Genomic DNA, 25,736 nt, shown 5'->3' with positions numbered 1-25,736 from the left:
GTGTAGTAGTCTAGCACTGTGCTTCTTTAACTGTCTGGAGTGAAGGACCAGTTTGGGTGTGTGTTTTTATTTCCACTCTATTGCAGAGCAGTACTTTTTACAAAATACAGTAAGTCATAGCAATATCATATTGCTATAAAATTTGCAGACATTTTCACTTATTTTTTTATTAGACTTTTCTTGTTTTTTGTTCTTTCTTTTTTTTTGTCATTTTCCCCCCCTCTTTTTGCATTTACCTCACTGCACACCCATAAGAGTCTACAGATAACACTTTGAATGGTACTGCTTTAATGAGAGCACTGGCCTGTGGTCCTTTACAAAACTCCATCATCGACTTTTAGATAAGTCAGTTAATGTGCTTGGGATTAGGTTTCCTGTTTTGAAGAATGAAGACTTTGAAATCAGGAAATTTCTGAAGTCCCTCTTAAAGCCCCAATTTTTATGCCTTTAACAGAACTTTAGTAGTCGAATCAGCATTTTTTGGTCCTTGTAGAATGACTGTGTAGATCCACTTGGTTTTCAACAACTACTTATTGAGTGCCTACTGTATGTAACTGCTTTGGGTGCCATCTCTCAGTGAACAAAGTAGATAGAAATCATTGCTTTAATGGAGTGGTGAGTAGAAGAGGGATGTGAGGACATCAGGGGTTGAGGAACAGCGAGAAGGAGGTGTTCTTTTCAGATCAACACCAGGGAGTTTCTGATCACCAGCTAAATTTGAAAGAGTGAAAAGAGACCTCCTGTTAAAAAAAACAAAAAACAAAAAACACAAAACAGTGATTTTGGCTCTGCAGAGACCTGTTTTACTTCAAGGTTGAAAGCTGTGTTCAGAAAGTTGATGAGGATGCTTGGAATCATGACTGTTCCTACCAGGTGGCTCAGTGGTAAAGAATCCTCCCAACGCAGGGGACGTGGGTTTGATTCCTGGATTGGGAAGATCCCTGGAGAAGGGGATGATACCCTACTCCAATGTTCTTGCCTGGGAGATTGCATGGACAGAGGAGCCCGGTGTGCTGCAGTCCATGGGGTTGCAAGAGTTGGACACGGCTTAGTGACTGAACAACAATAACAAACAACAGATACTTAACATATTTGTTTTTCTTTTCCAAGTTGCTGAAGATTGCCTTTAGGCTTCCCAGCCAGCCTTTTCTCACTACTCTTGTGCTTTTCCCTCTCAGGGCACCTTTCATAGCCAGCAGGCACTGGAATATGGCACCAAACTAGTTGGAGGAACCACTCCAGGGAAAGGAGGCAAGACGCACCTGGGCTTACCAGTCTTTAACACCGTGAAGGAGGTAATTAATGGTACCTGAGTTTGGCAAGAAGAAAAAACCAAGGGAAGAGTTAGCGCACTTTGGCTCAAGATTTTAACTGTGCCCCTTTTGGAAGTGTCACTTGCCTTCTAAAATTCCAGTAATCTAGAGAAATTTGAAACGTGGTAAAAACGATCGGGTTCACTTTAGTCACGTAGGCTTAGGATGTACTCTCCGCAGCCTGGATCATTTTTGCTTATAGGCGTACATCAGTTCTTCAGGGAAGAAGTGCCGTGGCTTGGCTTCTATTTGGCTTATTTTTCTTTCCTTCCCATTTCTTCTTCTGGGCGGTTAGAAGTGCACATGTCAGCGTCCATGCTCGACCCTAACACACAGTGTTAGTGGGAGCTCTGCCAGGCACTGTGCCAGGCGCTTCATCTTCATGGCCTCATTCAAGCCTCACCACAAGCCCCCAGGTAGGGGCTGTTAGCATCCCTATTTTAAAGACAAGGATACGACAGGTACAGAGGGTGAGGGTCCTGTACATTGCCTCACAGCTGATCAGTGGCAGACTTAGCCTGGCTCAGAGTAAGTAAGTAGTGGGTGGTGTTCCTGTGTGGAATAGACTCCAACGGGCAACTCACAAAGTCCTGGTCTCTTCCTCAGCTTGCTGATTTCTCAATACTTTCAGAATGACTTTAAGCTAAACTTTCTTTGTTACAAGGCTAATACGTGCTTATGGTACAAAGTCAGATGATATGAAGGTATGTAAAGTTAAGTTTTATATGGTGTTTTCCACTTCTTGGATTTTGCCTTCATAGAGAGCTTATTTCAGCTCAGTGTATACTCTTCATTCTCTTTCTACACTTACGTGAATATGGACAAAAATAATAGTATTATGAAAGAAGTCGTAGTACATGTTCTTGGCTATTTAATTTTTAAAAAGTCAAAGAAATAAACTTAGTAATTGGGATTGATGTATTGAGGTTAAAAAATAAAAATCTAGCACTCCCCGTCTTCTTAAATATACTTTTAAGGCATGTTTTAAAGAATTTCATTTTTTTTTTAAGTACAAATTTATAGATTTACTCTGTTTTTGGAATACTAACTTCAAATTGAGGTAATTTGAATTCTTAATGTAATTAAGATAAAGGGTAAAACAAATTTTCAAATTTGGAATTTTCATTTTACTTTAAACTTGAAAATAGGGTATACTGTATATATTTGTATGCGTGTTTTGAGTGTATCATACTTTAGAGAGTAAAAAATTCATAACTTCTGTAGAATAATCATTTAAAGTTTTGCTTTGCATTTTTTAAAACTTTCTAGTTAAATTTGACTTTTGCCATGAGCCTTTTTTTTGCTTTCCTTTTAAAAAAAAGTTTTTGTTCCTAGCAGTTCATTTATTATTCATTTTGATACAAATAGATATGGCTTTTGGAAGATAATGTCAGTTCTTTGACAGATGCTGTTTATTTCTCCCCTGTTCTGCTCTTACAAAGAGATTTCTGAGTAAGTGGAATGGTTTCCTTTCATGTAGTATTACTTGCCGACACAGACCCTGTGGTCATAGTCCAGCTTCTGAAAGTCTTTGTATCCTTAAGAGGTAGGAACCCGTGGGATATATTTTCCATAAAATACCTGCACATCTATGATCTCATTTCTGTTTGTTCCAACCTAGTTTTTTTCTTTGGTGCCCACTTCCCTATTATCACTTTGAACATCATTTTTAAAAACATTGATTTCAATTATTTTTAACCCTTGGCAAGTCAACATTCTTTGACTTGTTCATCTGTGACTGTCAAGATACCTCTCTTTATTAGGGATGCAGTAGAGAAAGCTCCTCGACCTCTGGGAACATGGGCAGTCAGTTTGGAATGATTCTCAAAGACATCGTCTTTTACTTCTGCCCCTTCCAGCTATACCTGCATGTTCTGTAGCTTGGTATTTGTATCCGTTTAAAATCTCATGGCTCAGCCTTCTAAAATGTTTTGATTTATATCTTAATTAAGCTTCATTTTGACATTTATAGGGAGGTAGCCTGCTGTAGCTGAAAAGAACTGACGCTGTGGAATCAGATATCCTTAGGTTTGAATCTTGGCTCTGCCACTTCCTAGCTCTGTGACCTCATGCGAGTTATTTAATATTTCTTGGCCTCTACATCTTGATTTGTAGATAGGGTGGTAAGCAGGCAGGGTTGCATAGTCTTTCTCAGGGCCTCTCACAGAATAGGTGCTGCCTCTCTTGGAGAGTCAGAGACACTGACTATCTCTGTCTTCAAGGAGCTTCCGTTATAGGAGAAGGGTCATGGCCACATATGGAAGTAGGTGGAAGGCTACATCTGTATTGATACATGTACAAAATGTATAGAAGATCACAGAGACAACAGTGGCCACAGTGGTGGTCTTTAAGTGCCTTGCATTGTGAGGGGTGAAGTAGCGTAGACTCTTAACCTTATATGACCGATGCTTGTGCTGTGGCTATTTACGCATGTGTATTTTAGCTTATTTCTAGTCAGCATGTATTAGAGTAAAAATTGGCAGCTAGGAATAAAACCACTTCATTTTGCTTCCTCTTGATAATATTTATTCTTTGATCTATTTTTTTTTTAATTAAAAAATTTTTATCTATTTTGGCTGCATTGGGCCTTAGTTGCAGCCTGCAGACTCCATGGTTTTGGTGTGTGGGCTCAGAGGTTGCAGCAATGGGCTTAGTTCTAGCCCCATGGCATGTGGGGTCTTAATTCTCTGACCAGAGATTGGACCTGAGTCACCTGCACTGGAAGGCAGATTCTTAACTACTGGGCCAGCATAGAAGTTCCATGGTTTGATAATATTTTTAAAAACATGTTTGAGAGCTGAGTTCTGAAGTTTGGGGCTCACTAGTCCTTTTCTCCTGAGGAGATGCAGGGCCTTTTGTACTGAATGGGTGATAAGTGCCTTGCTGAAGAATGGAAATAAACATGGCCAAGGAATGAGGGGACCTAAACGCCAGTCAGTGCTTTCGTGTGTGCTGACATGCTGTCACATCGCCTGAAGGAAGGGGAGGTCACAGAACCTTCCAGTTTTGAGGGGTGTCCCAGTGGGGCGGAGAGGAGGCCACACTTAACCCTGCTGTTTTCTGACAGCAGAGTGAGCTAGTTAATGGGAAGAATGAAGCCATCCCAGTGTCTCCTGGTGATGTCGTTTCCTGATCCCATGATATCATTAAAGCCATGGTATTGAGTTTGTTTTACAAAGTGTCTGACTGAACCTATAGTAAAGTGCTTTGTATTAATGTTTCAGGCCAAAGAACAGACTGGGGCGACAGCGTCTGTCATTTATGTCCCGCCTCCCTTTGCTGCTGCTGCCATTGATGAAGCTATCGAGGCGGAGGTGCCCCTGGTCGTGTGCATCACTGAAGGTATCCCGCAGCAGGACATGGTGCGGGTCAAGCACAAACTGCTGCGCCAGGGAAAGACCAGGCTGGTCGGGCCGAACTGCCCCGGGGTCATCAATGTGAGTGCGCGAAACGAAATGAGCCCAGTTCCAGCCTCCACAGGCTGGCTGACTTTGAGTCAGTCCAAGTATATTTGTGTGTATGATCTCGGAGTTAAAATTTTTTTTTCACTTTTCTGATACTGTGAATTACTTTCCTTTAGCCTGGAGAATGCAAAATTGGCATCATGCCTGGCCATATTCACAAGAAAGGAAGAGTCGGTGAGTATGTATTTCTTATAGATTATAAAACAAAATTTCTTGCCCCTATTCTCAAAATTCACAAAGAGATTTGATGGTACAAATCAAATTCATTTTAATTCTTTCAACTTTAAGAGAGTTTACCTTGAAAGTTCTATAGTGAATTGATTCTGTGTCCTGAATTAATGTTTGAGGAACACTAATTCTACAGAATCAAGATATTTTTGAGTTTTTTTAAGATTCTTTTCCTGCTCAAGCACACTATGGATTTTTCCATGTATTTGCATGTATCCATAATTTTATCACTTAGTAATATTTTATTGAGTGATTATATCACAGTTTGTTTGCCCATTCTCCCATTGATGAACATTTCTGTTACTTCCACGTTTGAGTCATTATGAATAAGGTTAAAGTAAGCTTTTGTGTACAGGCCTTTTTGTGGGTACGTTTTCCTTTCTTGTGGGTAAAATGCTTGAAGTAGAATTGCTAAGTCATAGGGTCAAAGTGTGTTCAACTTTTTAAGAAGTTACCAAATAGATCTGCAAAGACACTGTGTTCTAAACTCCCACCATCAATGTCTGAATGTTCCAGGCATTCTGTACTTAGGCTTTATGGGCCTGTACTGAGTTGCCTTTCTGATCACAACCCTGCTTTTTGAAGGGCCCATAAACCTCAAAAACAACTAAGAGAAGTTTAGGAAAGTTCTTTAGACCTTGGTTCTTGAGATGGCCATAACACATTGATGAAGAAGTCCTCTGGGAGACTGCCTTTAATTTAAAGGACTTTAAAAAAAATTCACCTGAAAGGAATACATGACACTACAAGATTTTCAAGGAGGTGGTGGAGAAAAGATGACCTTTTTTGTACTAATTATTCCTATTTTGATACCAGTACTAATATTCTCAGAAGCCTCATTAACTTCCAGTCCTTAAATTAAGTGTTTAGGGAAAGGAAGGAATTTTCAGTCTCTTGGGTATTTCTGAAGGGGACATCATGTAATATAATAGCAGTGCAACAGTATAGTGGCCTTCTAGTTTGTGTTAATGATAACTAAAATTGTATAACAGCTAATTGAGTGTAATTGAAGAAAGTGATTAGATTCCAAATTGATATTTAATGATGCAGTATTTTTGCATTTATGTTAGACTTTTTACTCTCAATCTCATGTTACATACTTGACTCCTACATCTTTTTAAAATTTTTATTTTAATTAAACTTTTTATATTTAGATAATTATAAATTCACATGTAATCATAATACAGACAGATCTCTGTGTACCCTTTATTCACTGTCCCCCAATGATAACATCTTGCAAAACTATAATGCCATGTCACAACTAGTATATTGACATTGTGACAGACATAAAGAATTTTTCCATCACTACAGGAATCGCTCATCTTAACATTTTATAGCTACATCCACTTCCTTCCTGCTGCTACACCCTTCTTAATCCTTCGAATCTAATAATCCTCTTATTTTTTTTCCTAAATTTTTTAAATTTCAGGAATGCTATATAAATGAGAGCATATAGTATGTAGCCTTTGGAGATTGGCTATTTATACTCGGTATAATTCTCTGGAGATTCATTCAGATTATTGTGTCAGTAGTTCATTCCTTTTTATGACTGAGTAGTATTCTAGGGTACAAATGTTTGTTGAACCAATCACATGTTGAAAGATACTGGAATTATTTCCAGTTTGGGGCTATTAAAAGTAAGTCTGTTACATACATTTGTGTACTAGTTTTTGTAAAACACAAAAAATCTTCATTTCTTTGGGATGAATGCTCAGGAGTGCAGTTGCTGGGTTGGATAATAGTTGTGTGTTATTTAAGAAACTGCCAAACTATTACCCATCGTGGCTATACTGTTTTACCTTTCCATCACCAGTGTACCTGTGATCCAGTTTTTCTGCATCCGTGCCAGCATTTGTAGTCACTGTTTTTATATTAGCCATTCTGATAAGTGTTCAGTGATAACCTCATGGTGGTTTTAATGTACATTCCCCTAATGGTTAATGATCTTGAACATCTTTTCGGGTACTTGTTTGTCAGCTGTATATCTTCTTCCATGGTGGCTCAGACAGTAAAGTGTCTGCCTACAATGCAGGAGACCCAGGTTTAATCCCTGGGTAGGGAAGATCTCCTGGAGAAGGAAATGGCAACCCACTCCAATATTCTTGCCTGGAAAATCCTATGGATGGAGGAACCTGGTAGGCTACAGTCCATGGGGTCGTAAAGAGTCGGGCAAGACTGAGCGACTTCACTGTATCTTCTTCAGTGAAATGTTTCTTTGTGTTTTTTTGCCCCTGGTCTTATTGATTACTGTTGAGTTTTGAGAGTTCTTTCTGTATTCTAGATACTAGTACTTTGTTGGATATGTGGCTTGCAAATATTTTCTCCCAATCTGTAGCTTGTGTTTTCATGCTTTTAACAGGATCTTTCAGAGAGCAAAAGTTTTTTCATTTTGATGAAATCTTACTTATTGACTTTTTTCTTTTGTGAAATATGCTTTTGACTTCAAGTCTAATAACTCTTTGCTTTGCCTTAAGTACCTATTTTTTCCTGAAAGTTTTATAGTTTTATGTATTTTTATTTGCTTGCCCGTGCTGCGCGGCAGCTTGTGGGATTTTATTAATAGTTCCCTGACTAGGGATTGAACCCAGGCCCTCAGCATTGAGACTGCAGAGTCCTAACCACTGGACTGCCAGTGAATTCCTGAAAGTTCTGTAGTTTTACACTTAAATCCCATAATCCAATTCAAGTAATTTTTCTAGGTGTGAGATTTAGATCAAAATTCTTTTTGTCTATTTGTGTTTAGTTGCTTCAGCACCATTTATTAAAAAGATCATCTTTCTTTCATTGAATTGCTTTTGTATTTTTGTCAGTAAGCTTCTTATTTGTGTTGATCTAATCCTGGGTTTCATCAATACTGCACAAATTTAATACTATGTTGAAATAATAACTCTTAAAATTGGATAGATTGCTTCTTCGTACTTTTTAAAAAATTATTTTAACTTTTCTAGTTTACTTTTTCATATAATTTCAAGGTAATCTTGTCTCTATCTACAGAAATTATTGCTGGGATTTTTATGTAATTGTGTTAAAGCTGTATGTCAGTCTCAGGTGAATAGACGTGTTTACTCTGTTTAATATTCTAGTCCATGAATGCAGTATATCTTCATTTACTTAGATTGCCTTTGATTTCCTTCATGAGCATTCTATAATTTTTAACATGAAAGTCCACTGTGTGTTTTGTTAGATTTACACTGTTTCTTTTTATTAAAAAAACCATTGTAAATTTTATTGTATTTTAATTCTGGTGTCCATGTGCCTGTGGCTAATGTACAGAAATACAACTAATTTTTGTTTATCTTATATCTTGCCATATTGTTGTAGACCTTAGGGGTTTCTTGGTAGATCCTTAGCATTTTCTATGTTAGACAACCCACGTTATCTACAAATAGGGATAGTTTTATTTCTTCCTTTTAGGACACTCAAGAGAAAGCCTTTTCAACTATCCATGTTTTGCTTGTTACTGTGTTCTTCGTTCTTGAGGCTCCAGGGTTCCTTCTTTTATCACTTCTCTTCTTTCCAGAGACCTTATTAATATATTAGCCATTCTTTTATGATGGAACTGTTGGCAACAAATTCTTTACCCTCCCCTTTTGAAAATGTTTTTATTTAGGGTTGACAGTTCTTTTAGTAGTTAAAAAATGTTGACCCATTTCTTGATCCCATGGGTTCTGTTGAGAAAACTGATATTATTTGAGTTGTTTTTTCATGTAGAGGAAGGTGTTATTTTTCTCTTGCTGCTTTCAAGATTTTTTTTTTTTTTGCGGGGTGAGTCCTATTTTGATTTTCTGAAGTATATTAGAAGTTTTGGTGTGAATTTCATTGGATTTATCCTGTTTTTAGTTTGCTCACCTTCTCACATGTAGATTTAAGTTTCATAAAATTTTGAATTTGGTAAAACATTATTTCTTCAAGCACTGTTTCGGCCCCATGTTCTTTTTTCTCTCCTTCCAGGACTGTCATACAGGAATATTCAATCTTTTATTATAGTTCCATAGGTCCCTGAGGTTCTGCTCATTGTTTTTTCCTAGTCTGTTCTTTCTGCCATTCAGGTGGGATAATTTCCATTGTTTTATCTTTCATTTCACTGATTTTTTTCCTCTCTGCTCTCCATTATTCTATTTAACTCATCCACTGAGCTTTTAGCTTTGGTTATAGTATTTTTCAGTTCTAAAATTTCCATTTGGTCCCTATGTATCTTCTTTTTCTTTCTTTTTTTTTTGAACTGAGGCTTCCTTCATATTTCTTTGATAAAGCTTCTATTTTTTTATTTATTTCAAGCATGTTCATAATTATTGAAAGTGTTTTTATCATGACTTCTTCAAATTTCTTGTCAGATAATTCTAACATCCTTTCATCTTGGGATTAGCATCTATTGATTTTTTTTTTTTTTTAAATTCAGTTTGAGATCTTCCTGATTTTTGGTAGGTCAGATGATCTTTGGTTGAAACCTGAAAGTGTGGGCTACTATATTATGAGGTCTGGATTTTATGTGAACCTTCTGTTTTAGCTGACTTAATTCACACTGCTTCAGCAGGGAATGTGGGGGAGGTACCTTGTTCCTGCCAGGTGGAGGCAGAAGTCCAAGTTCTCTTCTTGCTTCTATTGCCAGAGTGAGTGGGCTCCTGCTCACTGGGGAGAACAGTTCCAGCTCCTTACTTGGTCTCCCCTGACACTAGTGAGGATGGAGTTGTTATTGCTGGGCAGTAGTAAAAGCCCTGACTCTCCACTAGGCCTTTTCTGATCCCAGGAAAAGGAAAGAGGCCTCACTGCTGCCAGATGAGGATGACATCCAGGCTTTTCACCTGGTTTTCACCTGACCCTGTGGGAGTGTGGCGGGACTCAGTACCAGCTTGTGTAGATGAAGAGCCTGGTTGTGTACATGCTGGTGGGCGTGCTGCCAGGGTGCCTTATTACAGCCTTGTAAATGTAAAGTCTGGGTTTCTTTTTTGGCCTTTGCTTATGGAGAAGGAAGTGGCAACCCACTCCAGTACCCTTGCCTGGAAAATCCCATGAACGGAGGGGCCTGGTAGGCCCCTGGTAGGTCCATGGGGTTGCAAAAAGTCGGACACAACTGAGCAACTTCACTGTGTGAGTACAAGTGGAGCCAGTTTTTTTCTGTAGTGCATAGTTGGTATGGAGTGGTTATTGTCTGAAAGTTTTCTGTTTTTCTAGGCTGTCCTTCTCTTGGTTCTTTCGCTAAAGAGAGCTGCTGTTTGGGTAGGGAGTTCTGTGCCTTTGTGTGTTTCTAGGATGCGAGCTTCTTTATCTTTGTATCTGGGACACGTGAGGCAAAAGGCAACTTGGAAACACTTCATTGTTTTACTGGAGTCTCAAGGTCTCTAGGACTCTACCTTCTATCTAACTTTCAGCGATTTCTTGTATTTGTTTTATATGTAGTGTTCAGGATTTTTATTTGTATTTAGCAGCAAGAATACAGGAAAATACCTCTGCTCTTTGGAAGCAGAAGTATCCCTATGGTAGATATTTTTAAGTGATAGTCTCTCTTACTATATATATACTTCAAGGATGGCAGGAATAATCTACCCTAAAAACATTGCTTTCATTACCTTAAATGTGTGTACTTTGCATTTATATAAATTATATATCACTTTCATTTTAGATGAAATTCCCTTAAAAGAATGATAAAATCCTAGTACTGCTATTCACTGATTATTATACTGATCATCAAAAAAGAAAGGCTGGAATAAATAAAATAGTTGTGCTTCCCAGTAATCTAGGGTGTTACATGAACAGGAACATAATTCTGTCTTAAGAATCAAGTAGGAATGTAAAGGAGACTAGGTAATTACATACAAAGAAATACAACTAAGTTACTTATTGTCTTTGATTTGAAAGCTAAATGCACCAAATGTACATAGGTGTTACCTACCTATCTACCCTTCTCATTTATGAAAGATCTTATAAAGGAAGGACTATGTTGAGGAGAGAGGTTATAGACAGGAAGCTCCTGAGAGTGGGGAAAAACTGATGAGTGAGACACATGGGGTATGGTGTTATTGGTTGTCATTTGTCGTGAGATAGGGTCCAACCAGTGATTGGTCTTATAACTATCACCAGTTAGATTTTGTTTAAGAGGGTAATTGTACTCCATCAGTTTTCAATTTTTACCTATTCGGTACATATTTACTGAATTCCTTTTGTGCCTGAACTGTACTCTATATGGGGAACTCAGGGGTGGGGAAAACAGTCTCGTTTACTAACCCCTGGAAGTTACAAGTCCAACAGAAAAGGTAATCACTGCAGAATCTCCAACAGCATTGGTGGTCTCTACTGATCAATGTAGGAAAGCAGGGTTCTGACTTGAGGAATCTGTGTGGTCAGGAGACAGGAAGCCTAACTATGAATGTATTTTCTGAAACTGGGGTTATTAACCAAAGGTTAATACTTGAAATTTATGCCTTCTTTTTTTCCATATGGACCTTTATATAGATTTATTGTTCCATTTTACACTAGAAGGTCATTTTTTGTGGAACACTTCAGATATCTCTTAACTGCTTTTGTAGTCATAAAACAACCCTAACTAGCTGGATTGCGTGCGTACAGATGGCATCACTTGAAACTTGAGAAGCCACACAAGGGTCTTTCTTGGAGGCCTGGTGAAGGACAACTGCCAGGAACAAACTAAGAGGGCAGAAGTCCAGGAATGTATTCCACATAGCCAGCCAAAAAAACTTCAGGGTTAAAAATAAAGCGAAACCAGTTACCACTAATCTTAAGAAGATAAACATTGTGAATGATTAAAAAGTTAAAAGAGTGAATCAAACTCTTGTAGATATACAGAAGGAACTTGCAAACTTCCCAAAAAGCCTTTCCATTGAATCTCTGAAGAAACAGTTCATTTCTCAGCAGTGTCATGAAAATGTACCACAGTTAATGTTGATGAGGCTACAAAACTAGTGGCTCAGTTGTAATACACTGGTGATGCATCAAAAAAACCCAACAAATTAAATGTTTTATATTAAAAAAAAAACCCTAATTAATAAAATCCTTTCTTGTTCTAACTTTTAAAACCTCCCTGCTGTAATTTAGGCCTTTTTTCCTTATTCCATGACCTGATGGTGGTGTTTGTTTGGAGGACAAATTGTGGGATGGGTTCTTATATACGTGTGCTTGTGATTTATTTTACTATATGAGAGTCACATGAGCACTCTAATATTTCTGAGTTCTCCTTCTTTAAGGTATCGTGTCTAGATCCGGCACCCTGACTTATGAAGCGGTTCACCAGACAACACAAGTTGGATTGGGGCAGTCTTTGTGTGTTGGTAAGGACTTTTTCTAAACTCATTTTATTAGAGTTCAGTGTCTTCACTGAATAGGTGTAATAATAATTATTGGTTTGATTATTTGTGAGAGATTTTGATGTCATTTTATGAAAAAGATGTTATGATCTTGAGTTTAATTTGCTTATACATGAAGCTGGCTGTTACATTTTCAAGATTCACGGTCCAGGATTTAACTCCCACATTTCAGATCAAATGTCCTGGGGTGTATGGCTCCTGGAGAGCCTTTGTCCCTGAAAACAGGACTCACTTTGGTTGTCGTGAAGCAGTGGTCCTTCAAGATAGGACTTTGGTCAGTGTAATTGGCACTGTGTTACCATTGCCAGCTGTCAGTCAGCGCTTCACAGGCACCGACTTCTCTGCCAATCATCGTCTCACTCTGCAGAGGCACCCCTGTGAGGCCCTGCCGAGCTGGCACAGAGTCCTGTGGTCACTTGATTGGTATGGAGGAGGGTGAGCTCTTTGCCCCATCATACTGCCTCCCGTTTACAAAAGAGTTTTTACATTTTAAAATAATTTTGATATTTTTTGCCAAAAGCCAGGCAAATTTCTTATTTTTATATCAATTCCTTCATGTTTTTAGACCATCTTTTAAAAGCTTTTCAAAAAAAAAAAAAAAAACAAAACAAAAAAACAAACAAAAAAAAAAAATAAAAGCTTTTCAAAGGCAACTTTTGATGATAAAAAAAATTTTGAAATATAACCCTGGAGTATTTTTATTGACTCAAATTGATAAAATCAGTATTAGACATTAAACGAGCTTTTCTATGTGCAAAAGCACAGTCTTCAAGACAAGATAACTTAACGTGATAGAAAATAAAAGGTTTTGCAATAGTGTGGTAAGTTCCATCTTCTCTAGCTCTGTTTTTAATCTGTAAGTTGAGAGTAGTAATTCCTCTCTCACAGAGAGTATAATGATGAGGAAATGGCAGGTCTGATGTGTGCTAAGGCACAGACCTGACACGTGGTTTGAACTCAGTCGATGCTGCTCCCCTTCCTCAGCTTCATTCTTGAGCCATGCCTTCAAGAGTAGGAAGCCAATCCTGCCTTCAATAAGTTTATAACTTAAAAATTTAGAAAGTGGCCGCCAGTGGAGGGAATCTTGACTTGAATCCCATCTAATACTTGTGCTGAAAAGCCATGTGTTTGTGGTAGAGCCCCTGTGTGTGGTCTCTGTCATCTCCCACTCCAGGTTAGAGGGAAGAGGGATCAGGACACCTACCCCACCCACTGCAGGGACATGTGTCTTAACTTGGGGGTGGTTCCTCTGCAGTGTCCCTCATCAGACAGTTACTTAGTGCAAAGAAATTTATTTATTTTTCTTTTTTTTACTGTAGAAGAATTACAAATATCCATTATTTCTAATATGGCATTAAGTCTACAGTATGGTAATAAGGTTTGCGGTTCATGTGAGCAATAACAAATCACAACAAACTACCACAGTGAGGGTAATAACATACAGACACCCACACCCACACACTAGGTGAGGGTAATAGCATACAGACACACATACACACCTCCCCAGATGAGCTAATCAAGATACTATTATACTTCATTAACCTTTTGTGCTAGGAGATGATAAAGGAAATTTTTTGATTATAATATTAAGTAGTATAATTATTTTTATTATTAAGTAGTATAATTGTTTTTAATTTCAGAATTAATTGCCTATTATATACAAAGTACTGATACTGAGCTACTCACCAGAAGTCAGTGATTAAAAGTTATAACTTACTAAAGAGTAACTGTATTCCTGAAAAAGCTAATGTGTTTTCAAAAGTAACATTCTTCTAATTAGGGAAACTATATAGAATGCTTATTATTAAAGAGCTATGTAGGAGTAATTTTGGGAGGGGGGAAGAGTCTTGATAAGGAGACAAAGAAAAAGATGGCTCTTTTTGTGACTAGCAAGACCCAACCACCATTTAACATTCATGTAGTATTATAAGCAGAAATAAGTTTAGCATTTTATGATTTTTTAAATGTTAAATGCAAGAGTGATAACACATTTAAAAATACTTGTAAGAAGGGCATAGGCAAAATAAGAAACCCGTTGAAACAATATTTCCTGACTTAATTTTCAGAGGGTGTTGATATTCTTTGACTTTTCCAGGCATTGGAGGCGATCCTTTCAATGGAACAGACTTTACAGACTGCCTTGAAATCTTTCTGAATGATCCGGCCACAGAAGGCATCATATTGATTGGTGAAATTGGCGGTAATGCTGAAGAAAATGCTGCAGAATTTTTGAAGCAACATAATTCAGTAAGTTTGGCTGTGGAAAGATACAGCTCTTTGCTCTTGAATAATATCACAGGTTTGCTTTAGAAGTTGTTTTTGTTTAAAGATGAATTTTTTAAGCAAACATGAAAGGTAAAATTAAATCTTATTGAGCTGAGCCTGGAACACTGGCCACTCAGGAAATGTGGGACTCTTTCTGGGTTGATTCTCCTCCCCATTTCCCTTGATGCCTGTTCTTGGCTTCTCTAATCAATCCTCCCTCCAGGAATCTCCTTTTACTTCCTGGTAGGTCGTCTGCTAAATGGAGAACTTTCAGGCCATCAGCCTGAAAGCTCTCACTTGACCTGCGCGTTTCCATTTTCACCTGTCATTGATGTCCTTTCTCCTGACCTCGGGGGATGTGTGTTCTTTCTCTTTGTCAAGGCTGGCTGTCTAGTGATCCTGTCCTTTATACCCTTTTCCAGGATCTTGTCTCCCTCTAGCTTCAGTCTTTCCTCATAGAGTAGCACTTTGCTTCAAAGGTCAAGTAGAAAAGCTTTATTGACTGTCCTGTGAAGGCTTTCCTTGTTGCCTCTCCCTTTGAATTAAACAAAAAAGAACAGTGTGGTGTTGTATCATAATTGTATTTAACTTAAGAGAATTAAGCTCTGTTTCTGGAGTGAAGGAGGGTGGTAAGAAGAGAGCGGGGGGCATGGTAAAGACAGGAGCAGCTTGGTGCCCGACAGTCCCCTCCCCCGATCACTGAGTGTGTGTGCTCTGAATTACTGTGGCCAGGGCCTGGGGAGAGCATGCAGATGGTTTCCAGGGTGTCCCTGACACTGACGAATGAGTGAAGAGTGAAGGTGAATCTTCAGGGGGCCGGGCAAGAGGACAGAGAGAACTTGTGTCTGTGCTTGTGAAAGAAATTGAGAGTAAGTGTGTCAAAATTAAATGCCACAGAAAAATAATGAGTACTGGAGTTAAAGGAAAAGATGCTATCACCTGCAGAATAGCCTATGCAAAACGATGCATGTTTATGTATTGTTGTTGTTTAGTTGCTCAGTCGTGTCTGACTCTGTGCAACCCCATGGACTATAGCCCCCCTACCAGGCTCCTTTGTCCATGGAGTTTTCCAGGCAAGAGTACTGGAGCAGGTTGCCATTTCCTTCTCCATATTTATATGTAATTGAAGGAATTTTCAAAGGCTCTTTTGAATCTACATGTTTTTCTTCAGTGGTAATTTTAAGAGTTCCTTTTATTTTGGTGAACTTTCCTGGTCGTTCAGATGGAAAAGAATCTGCCTGTAGTGCAGGAGACCCGGGTTCAATCCCTGGGTCGGGAAGATCCCTCGGAGAAGGGAATGGCTACCCACTCCAGTATTCCTGCCTGGAGAATTACATGGGCAGAGAGGCCTAATGGGCTACAGTCCATGGGGTTGCAAAGAGCCAGACATGACAGAGCGACTGATGCTTTTACTTTACTCTCTGGATCTCTTTCTTTATTTTCTATTCACTCCCTAATCCTCAGCGGTTAGGTTTTGTCTGCCACTTAGAAGCTGTGTGACCTTGGGCATGTTCCTTAACTTCACTGTGCCTCAGTTTCCTCGTTGGCTAAATAGGGGCACAGTAGAGCTTCCCTCGGTGCTCTTGTAGGGCTGTGGAGATACATGGCACAGAGCTGCCCCGGGCATGTGGTGAGCACTTTTGGCGGGCTGCTGTGGGGTCTGCTGTCCACGCTGGCCCTGCTTTGGCTGAAGTCAGCAGCAGCCTCAATTCATCCTCCTGGCCCTTCTCGTCTTTATCCTTTCCCAGATTTACCCTTTGTGCTTATTCCCTAAGTGTAACTGTTCACGGTGTATAAACAACGTTGTACTTCTCTCTCAGCTCTTGCTTCCCCTCAGTTACCCGAGATCTTAGTAGTTTGTGGAGATTCAAAGTATCATTATCTGTAATTAGTCCCTCTGCTCCGGTTCAGCCTCTTATCTTACCTCACCTGGACCATCTCAGTAATTTTTTTCCTGATGTCTCTGCTCCTTTCCCTCCCACCTGGCCAACCTGCTGTTTGCCATCCATGTGGGTTAAAGGGCAGACAGCATGGCTTTCCAGCTGCCTACACACTACCCTGACGCTCCTTTTCAGATCCATGTCCCATCTCATGTGCTGCTTGTCTTCATCCTTGCTTGCCTTCGCTTGTTCCTTCTGCAAGGCATGCCGAACACCTGACTCTTGCTCTTGTGGACAGCAAGCAACTGCTATAGCCTTGCTGCCCAGCTCAGCCTCCGGCATGTTAGGAGACAATAAATGGTGTATAAGTGAAAGAGTAGGTAAATTGGTAGGAGACTAGAGTAAAATGTTATGAGTCTCTCAGATTTACAAAGGTGAAGTTTAAAATTTAAAAACTGACTTAATTTTACAAAAAAAACCACTTAGGTTAATGTGACATAGTCATCCCTTCACTGTCCATGGACAGTACCCCTGCTGACACCAAAATCTGTGGATGCTCAAGTCCCTTATATAAAACAGTGTAGAATTTGCATATAACCTTCATATACCCACCTGTACTGTAAATCATCTCTGGATTACCTACAATACCTAATAAAATGTAAATGCTGTGTACATAGTTGTTAGTTTGGCAGTTTTGCTTTTTTCTGGGATTCTTCCCCTGCCTCACCAGACGTTTCCTGTGTGCAGTTGGTTGAATTCTCCAATGCAGACCCCATGGATAACGGAGAATTTTAAAATGTGTTTAGAATACATGAATCCCTTGATGGGAAAAGCTAAACGTTACGTTTTGTTCATTTGCCATGTTTTCCTATTACTGATTGGTCTCATGGAGCTAAATTTTACCGAGGACCCACTGTGTACAAGCTTCTAGGCTAAACAGTGCAGGTGACATACTAAACGCTTAGCATGGAAACTGACACAGAGTGAATACTCCGTAATCTTCTGTCCTCCGAGGACTGTATTATCATCATTGTAATGACAGTAGTTATCTGCAGGAGTAATGTTTTTTAACCTTTATCTTGATGCTTTGAGTAGATGTTTTTGTCCTTTTTTGAGTAAGGAAACTGGCAACTTGCCAGTGGTAAGTACTTCAGAGCTGAGGTTCCCTCTAGGTGTGCCTGACTTCTCCATTACACCATCAGGGGTCAGGAGTCAGGTCGCAGGGCTCAGGGACATGATGCCACAGTCCTCGGCATCTATTTGGATTCCACTCGTGCCATCCTAACTCATCTTTTTGTTTTTAGTCTTTCACATTTCTGTGTCCTGTTCCACACTACATTTCCTCATAGTCTTTTCTATTGTATTTTTCGGTCCTTAAAGAAAAAAATCTCAAATGACTCTTCTTTGACAACAGGACGGAGTATACATTTGTCAGACATTCTAGGTTCACCCTAATCATGTTCCCTTCTAATATAATATTCTCACTATTTGAGTATGGGGATCCAGCGGAAAGTGGTGCCACTCACATATCAGATGCTGACATTCTTTGCAAAGCACACAGTGAATAAATGATTTAGCTTTTTCTTTTTAATTCTCTCCTATAGTAGATGTTGGGCATACAGAAGTAAATGAAAACATAGTCTCAGCATTCAGAGTCATCATTTAGGACAGGAGTATGTGGGGAATAAGTCACAGCCAGTGTGCTGCGGGTCATGATAGAAAAGTATCAAAGGCACAGCAGAGTCACTGAACAGAAGACGAGCAACTGAAGGGAATTTGTGGAGAGAGTGGGAGGAAGAGTCAGAAGGGTTAAAGAAGAGGCTTGAGCCACATCTTTAAAGGTAAGTCAAGATTTGCCAGCTATCCAAGGAGGATGGAGAACTTTCTTAGCAGAGGCCCAGAGGCAGAGCAGTCTGGCATTACTGGAGGATAAAGAGCAGGGAAGATCTTCACGACCCAGATAATCACAATGGTGTGATCACTCACCTAGAGCCAGACATCCTGGAATGTGAAATCAAGTGGGCCTTAGGAAGCATCACTACAAACAAAGCTAGTAGAGGTGATGGAATTCCAGTTGAGCTATTTCAAATCCTGAAAGATGATGCTGTGCTGCACTCAATATGTCAGCAAATTTGGAAAACTCAGCAGTGGCCACAGGACTGGAAAAAGTCAGTTTTCATTTCAATCCCTAAGAAAGGAAATGCCAAAGAATGCTCAAACTACCGCACAATTGCATTCATCTCACACGCTAGTAAAGTAATGCTCAAAATTCTCCAAGCCAGGCTTCAGCAATACGTGAACCGTGAACTTCCAGATGTTCAAGCTGGTTCTAGAAAAGGCAGAGGAACCAGAGATCAAATTGCCAACATCTGCTGGATCATCGAAAAAGCAAGAGAGTTCCAGAAAAACATCTATTTCTGCTTTATTGACTATGCCAAAGCCTTTGACTGTGTGGATCACAATAAACTGTGGAAAATTCTGAAAGAGATGGGAATACCAGACCACCTGACCTGCCTCTTGAGAAACCTATATGCAGGTCAGGAAGCAACAGTTAGAACTGGACATGGAACAACAGACTGTTTCCAAATAGAAAAAGGAGTACGTCAAGGCTGTATATTGTCACCCTGCTTATTTAACTTATATGCAGAGTACATCATGAGAAATGCTGGGCTGGAGGAAGCACAAGCTGGAATCAAGATTGCCGGGAGAAATGTCAATAACCTCAGATATGCAGATGACACCACCCTTATGGCAGAAAGGGAAGAACTAAAGAGCCTCTTGATGAAAGTGAAAGAGGAGAGTGGAATAGTTGGCTTAAAGCTCAACATTCAGAAAACTAAGATCATGGCATGTGGTCCCATCACTTCATGGCAAATAAATGGGGAAACAGTGGCTGACTTTATTTTGAGGGGGTTGCAAAATCACTGCAGATGGTGATTGCAGCCATGAAATTAAAAGACGCTTACTCCTTGGAAGGAAAGATATGACCAACCTAGATAGCATATTAAAAAGCAGAGACATTACTTTGCCAACAAAGGTCTGTCTAGTCAAGGCTATGGTTTTTCCAGTAGTCATGTATAGATGTGAGAGTTGGACTGTGAAGAAAGCTGAGCGCCGAAGAATTGATGCTTTTGAACTGTGGTGTTGGAGAAGACTGTTGAGAGTCCCTTGGACTGCAGGGAGATCCAACCAGTCCATCCTGAACGAGATCAGTCCTGAGTGTTCATTGGAAGGACTGATGTTGAAATTGAAAGTCCAATACTTCGGCCATCTGATGGGAAGAGCTAACTCATTTGAAAAGACTCTGATGCTGGGAAAGTTTGAGGGCAGGAGGAGAAGGGGACAGCAGAGGATGAGATGGCTAGATGGCATCACTGGCTCAATGGACATGGGTTTGGGTGAACTCCGGGAGTTGGTGATGGACAGGGAGGCCTGGCGTGCTGCAGTTCATGGGGTCGCAAAGAGTCAGACACAACTGAGCCACTGAACTGAACTGAACTGAAAGAGCAGGGAAGAGGGATGAGGATGAGGCTGGAGTCAGCAGTGTCAGAGCATGTAGAACCTGTAGAATCTGGCATGCTGGTGCCTTCACGAGAGTCAAGTTAGTGGAAGCAAACTGTGCCAGTGAACTTGCACTGCCATGCACTTAAAAAAAGTCAATTTTATTTAAGAATGTCCTTAATGAAGTAGTAAAGATTACTAATTTTATAAAGTCTCGACCCTCAAGTCAGTAGTTTTGTGGTGAAGTGGAAAGGAAAGCACTGTCCTAGTTGAATCGTGAGCTAAATTAGCTGCTTTTTTCATGGACCACCAGTTTTACTGGAAAGAGTGACTGCCAGGAACACTGGTTGAGTATTTATTTGGTGAATCTTTTCTCAACAATGAACAAAGCAGTCCTGCTGTGTTTGTGTGTATTGTCAAGGAAAACAACTCATTGCATTTGTTGACAATGATTAAGTTTGAGCTTTCAAATGAATATTCTTAGAATACTTGTTTCTGCTACCATGGACTTGACAACTTCCCCCTACTAAAGACTTCTCTAATGAGGCTGAAGGTGGTAATGAAGAATGATTTGTTGATATTGAATGATGAAATATTATCAGCATTTAGAATGTCTCCGTAACTCAGTGAACCTATATTTTCCTTCCGACCAACGAATGTTACAAAATCATGATAGGTAAAAGATCCAAAAAGATGAGTGGATTTTAAAGTAACAAAGGACTGTGGTTCCAGATTCCAGCATTGCATCATCGTCATCTTTAGTCGTTCAGTTGTGCCTGACTCTTTGTGACCTCATGGACTATACAGCCCACCAGGCTTCTCTGTCCATGGGATTTCCCAGGCAAGAACACTGGAGTGGGTTTCCATTTCCTTCTCCAGGGAACATTGCATCTAACCTTTAAGAAATTACCACTTGAAGAGGTTCGTTTCAGTGTCAAAGAATAGACTCAGTTATCTGACAGATTAAAATATTTCTGCCTTTTTCAAGTACATATGTGTGTGAGGCCAGATTTTCTCTTGTACTTCAGCCAAAATAACATTTTTGCAGTAGATCTAACGAAAAGCAGATATCAGAATCCTTTTGCCTCTTATTAAATTAGACACTTAAGATTGACAAAAATGTAAAATAATGCCACTCTCCTCACTTAAATGTTTTTTTAAAAATAGTTTAAAAAAATTACTATTTTAAGAGAATAAATATTTATAAAATTTCTCAGCTTTAATTTCTAATACTGTAAATATCTGATATAATCTCCATTAAAAAAAAGTTCTTTGGGATCCACAGTCATTTTTGTAAGTATAAGAGGTCTCAAGACCAAATGATTAGAGAACTGCTGGTCTGGGAGAAGATAATAGTGCCTGAAGGCACCCAGATTCCATTTGTGCTCAGGTTCTGCTTTCTGTAGGCAACTCTGTTTTACCTGGATATCTTATTGCCTCTGAATTACTGTTGTGAACATGGTATTTTCACTCACTGTGAAACATAACTATATATTCATATGTTGCTCCATGACATCTATTAAATGATTTATATATATATATATATATATATTATATTATTTCTTCAACAACATTATGAGTCTAGAGCACAAGAATTCTTTTTTTTCCTCCCACAGGAATTCTTATATTTCCTGTGTGTTGGGTTTTTATTTTTATTCTCAGAATCTACTGTTATGCTGTGCTGTTTATGCATGTAGCAGTTGTGCATTAGAATGGATTTTTATTGAATAAAACTAGTCCTGATCTTCCTTCTTAGACATCCTATAATGTCAGAAGAAAGACCCCTCAGCTCCCAATCTAATTTAGCTATTTCGTTTCATAGATAAGGCAGCAGAGGTCTAGAGGTGATGGGCCTTTTCTAAGGTCCTGTCACTTTAGTCAAGTGGAAATCGATCCTGGAGACTCCCACTCTTCAGTCCTTTCCAATATGCTATCTTTCTCTTTTAAACAAATTTATTAAAGGTAAACTAGTAATGAATTAAGACAAAACAACCTGACCTGGGTCTTAATTTGTTATAATCACAAATCCTATAACTTATGTATTTTCAATTTTTTTTTTCAAATGAAAGAGTCACATGTGTATGTGGAAATCAGCTTATGCCAGTGAAGTTGAAGTTTAATATCTAAATAGTTAACAGTTTTGCTTCAGGATTGTTTTTGTGAGTTTGGAGGAAAAGTTGAGTCATCTCAAAGGAGAATGCAGTAGTTTCAGTCACAGCTCAGTATTTCTGTTGGTTTTCTTATTGATAATGAGTGACTGGCCCCAACCACTTGCCATTTTCTGGCAGTCATGAATTGGAAGTCCAGTTTTGATCAACTTCTTCATCAGTGTGTTTAAATTCCCACTTTCCAGGGTCCCAAGGCCAAGCCTGTGGTGTCCTTCATTGCTGGTTTAACTGCTCCTCCCGGCAGAAGAATGGGTCACGCAGGGGCAATCATTGCTGGAGGAAAAGGTGGAGCTAAAGAGAAGATCGCAGCCCTGCAGAGTGCTGGGGTTGTGGTCAGCATGTCCCCGGCACAGCTGGGAACCACCATCTACAAGGTGAGCTGGAGCAGTGGCCTGAATGCTTGGAGGTCATGGGCCTTAAAATGGGAGGCCACACGGGTGGCCTGGGAACTGTGGTCTTTTCTTCTGAGTCTCTTCTGTTTCTTTCATTCTGGTCTGCAGCTTAATGGTCTGTAGCAACCCCACCAAGATCCTAATATCCTAATTGGGCATGACCAGGAATAATGTTCTGATTAAAAAATTTGATTCATAAACGTTTCACTTTGCTGTTTTGTGAGTAGTGAGATAGGATTTACAAGAAAGGGTTTCAGAGTCCATAAGTGCTGTGAATTCCATTTTAGGAGTGGTGCAGAAAATTGCCTTGTGTTTTGTTTTTTTCCATGGAGAGCCTTTGGGGGTATAGTTGTGCTGACTCCATAGGTATTTTTCCAGGGAGAGAGGTTGAAAACTGACTAAGAAGAAATAAAAACTGGGAGTCAGGATGGATGGAGACTAAAGACAAGGATGGGGATTTTTAGTTGGGGTCTTCCATAATCTCTTTGCAGTGATTTTTGGCAGCCTATCTCTTTGATTGATCATTTAAGACTCTCTCTCTTTACTTTTATGATGATCATAGACATTACCAAAAAAAAAAAAGAATAAGCAAAAAACCCCCAAAATTTTGTACACATGCTGAAAACAGGCCCAGATAGTCTTCCCAGGAGGGAACATGTTTTGGCATATTCTTCTTTGGCACTATCCTAGAGATAATAAAATAAACTCCTTGGTTTATTGAATCTTTGCATGATCCTGTTGTATGGAATATGCCACTGTGTGCCATAGTGTTTAAAAGAAATCTGGGTAGTTAGTGAATGTTGTGAGGAAGAATCTTCTTTATTTGAGAGAAGAGGAAGGGAAAAAGCAAATGCTTAAATTCTTATTGAAGGCGTGTATTATCATTTTACTCCAGTAGGTGGCAGCAGGCACCTACACATCCTGTTGTATTCTAATTATCACAATGTAGAGAAACTGATTTTCAGTATTGTTGCCTTTTCATATATTTCTGAGGGTCTTGATGTTTTGTTTAAATCTGACCTGAATCTGTGTTTTATTCTCTGAGAAACTAAACAAACTTGTTTCCATTGCCTTATTAAAAGGGCTGTTGTGGCTCACAGATAGCATTACATGTTTGGCTAAGCACAATCAAGTTTGTCAGCTCCTAACTGTAATACTGCAGTAGAAAATAAGCATAATTCCAAACCTCTCAGCCTCTGCGTTTAGGAGACATAAAGTCTTAAGTTCTGAATCTGGCTTAGTGAAATCAGACTGACACGGACTCATTTGAAAGCTGTCATTTTGTGTTCAAGCACCTCATCCTGGTACATTTTACCTCTATAGTTTTTGATTGCTCAAGGGGTCCTAAAGACAAGAGGTTTCAGTATCACTTTGACCATGAATGTAATTTTAGACTTTAATCTTTTTATCCCCTCTCCCTTCTCTTGTTCCTCTGTTCCTGAAGGAGTTTGAAAAGAGGAAGATGCTCTGAAAGAAAAACAAGACAGAAAGTTCCTTAAGCCTATGGATGAATCACTGTAGCAATGGGAGCGGTGGCTGTTTGCTTCTGATGTCCACTGACCGTCCGCCCGCCCACCTGTCGCTGGTCTTTTCAGCACAACAGGAAGCCAAAACAAGGTTTAGAGTGTCCTACACTGAGGTGTTTTCACCTCACTAAATAAGAGAAGCAGCCAATAAATCTACCACTTGATTTGAATACGGTTTTGGAGACTTTTTATTGTTCCACCGTGGGCATGGGGAGAGGGGGAGAGTTGGAGGAGGCTGTGTGTGCACATGTATGCCTGTGTGCGTGTGTGTGTCTTTCACTGGGCTCTGTAGAGGACTTTCTAACTAAAACTTTTGAGAGAATGAGTATAAACATATCAGTTTGGCATTTATCATAGATACAGATACAGATACATAGATACATTTCTCTGAATTACAATTTTCTCATATCTACATATATAATAGTCTTCATCTTACAGGATAGTTTTGAGGATTGGAGATAAATATATGAAGTCCTTGGCATGTGATAAGGCAACCTAATTTTTTCAGTGCCACCATCATTATCACTGGGATTATAGGCAGGAGCTCATCCAAGTTTCAGTTTTTGCCTAATGGGGAAATGGAGAGTCTTCAATAATGCTTTGTTTTTTTGTGGTTCTGCAGAGGGCTGTTTCCTTCCCCACCCAGAGCCTACATTTCTTTGCTTGAGGTTTCAGACATTTCACTTTGAGAAAGCAGTTAGCCATCCTCTTGTTTGAAAGGGAGCTTGTTAACAAACAATTCCAGTGGAGAAGCAAGAAAATATTCTCACGTTGTGTAGCTGCCCTGAAGGAAACAAGAGCTTCTGGAAATAGTAATAGAAGAAGACCTTCAAGAAGGCTGTTTGGGGAGGCCTTTCCGGGGAGGGGTGATGAGTAGGTACTTAAGGGCTGGGAAGGTACCAGCCATGCAAAAAGGAGGACACATATTCCGGCAAAGGCAGGTGGCAGGAAAGAGCCTGTTTTGGGGAGGTGCCTGGGGAAGTGATCCCGAGAGGGGCTGGAGGATGTTTGGAAGCCTGGGAAAATAGGTGTTCCATGACTTTGCATAGGCTGCTGAGGGTGCAGAGAGCAGGTGTTGGGAGATGGATCCAGCCCAAATATTCTGCCTGGGCCAAGGACCATGTCTTAATGGGCTTTGGGTCAAGTAGACTTTAGTTCCTGTTCATTTGTTTCCTCATCTTGAAAGTGGGGCACATGACCTCCATCCCACAGGCTGCCTGGGTAGAATATACATTATGCATATGTGAAGGTGGGCTCTACCAGGGCTTGATGTTGCTTCATAAAACTTTTATGGGGGGGTTATTTTTCTTTTTTTTTCTTATTTTTTTATTCCATAAATTCTTGAACTTGCCTCCTGCTTGTGCTCAGGGCAGCCCAGCTGACATGGTGGCCAGGGAGGAAGTCCCTTCCAGTCTCTCTGATTGGCACCTCCAAGGTCCCTCCAGGGCAGACAAGTCCTCCTTTTGTCTGAGGCTTTGTGACAAGTACACAATCCAGATGAGAGGCCACTGACCTCAACATCCTTTTGAGGGTCCCAGATTCCAGGCTCAGCCCCCTGTTCTGTCCCGCAAACACCCATCCCAAGATGACCCATCTCTCCTAACACCTCTGGTCCTAACCCGGGAAGTTCAATGCCCTCTTGACCCCTTCTCTTCCCCCACCTGCCATCTTCCCTTTCTA

General features: G+C 39.8%; 1 protein-coding gene and 1 pseudogene across 1 annotated transcript in view; both read left to right on the top strand.

Moving 5' to 3' along the window:
- SUCLG1 (succinate-CoA ligase GDP/ADP-forming subunit alpha) overlaps positions 1-24,226 on the top strand; it is a 38,362-nt gene extending 14,136 nt beyond the window's left edge. Inside the window, exons 3-9 of the mRNA XM_061155235.1 lie at positions 1,179-1,295; positions 4,538-4,750; positions 4,894-4,951; positions 12,205-12,288; positions 14,420-14,571; positions 22,324-22,512; positions 23,975-24,226. Of these exons, the coding sequence (XP_061011218.1) occupies positions 1,179-1,295; positions 4,538-4,750; positions 4,894-4,951; positions 12,205-12,288; positions 14,420-14,571; positions 22,324-22,512; positions 23,975-24,001 (840 nt within the window). The 3' untranslated portion in view covers positions 24,002-24,226. The remainder of the gene's footprint in view (positions 1-1,178; positions 1,296-4,537; positions 4,751-4,893; positions 4,952-12,204; positions 12,289-14,419; positions 14,572-22,323; positions 22,513-23,974) is intronic.
- LOC133064219 (ribosomal biogenesis factor-like) lies at positions 11,627-12,198 on the top strand (annotated as a pseudogene).
- Positions 24,227-25,736: the final 1,510 nt, after the last annotated feature.

This window comes from Dama dama, chromosome 11 (genome assembly GCF_033118175.1).
Source record: "Dama dama isolate Ldn47 chromosome 11, ASM3311817v1, whole genome shotgun sequence".
In the NCBI taxonomy this organism is placed as follows: Eukaryota; Metazoa; Chordata; class Mammalia; order Artiodactyla; family Cervidae; genus Dama; species Dama dama.
This window is presented reverse-complemented; position numbering and strand designations above follow the sequence as displayed.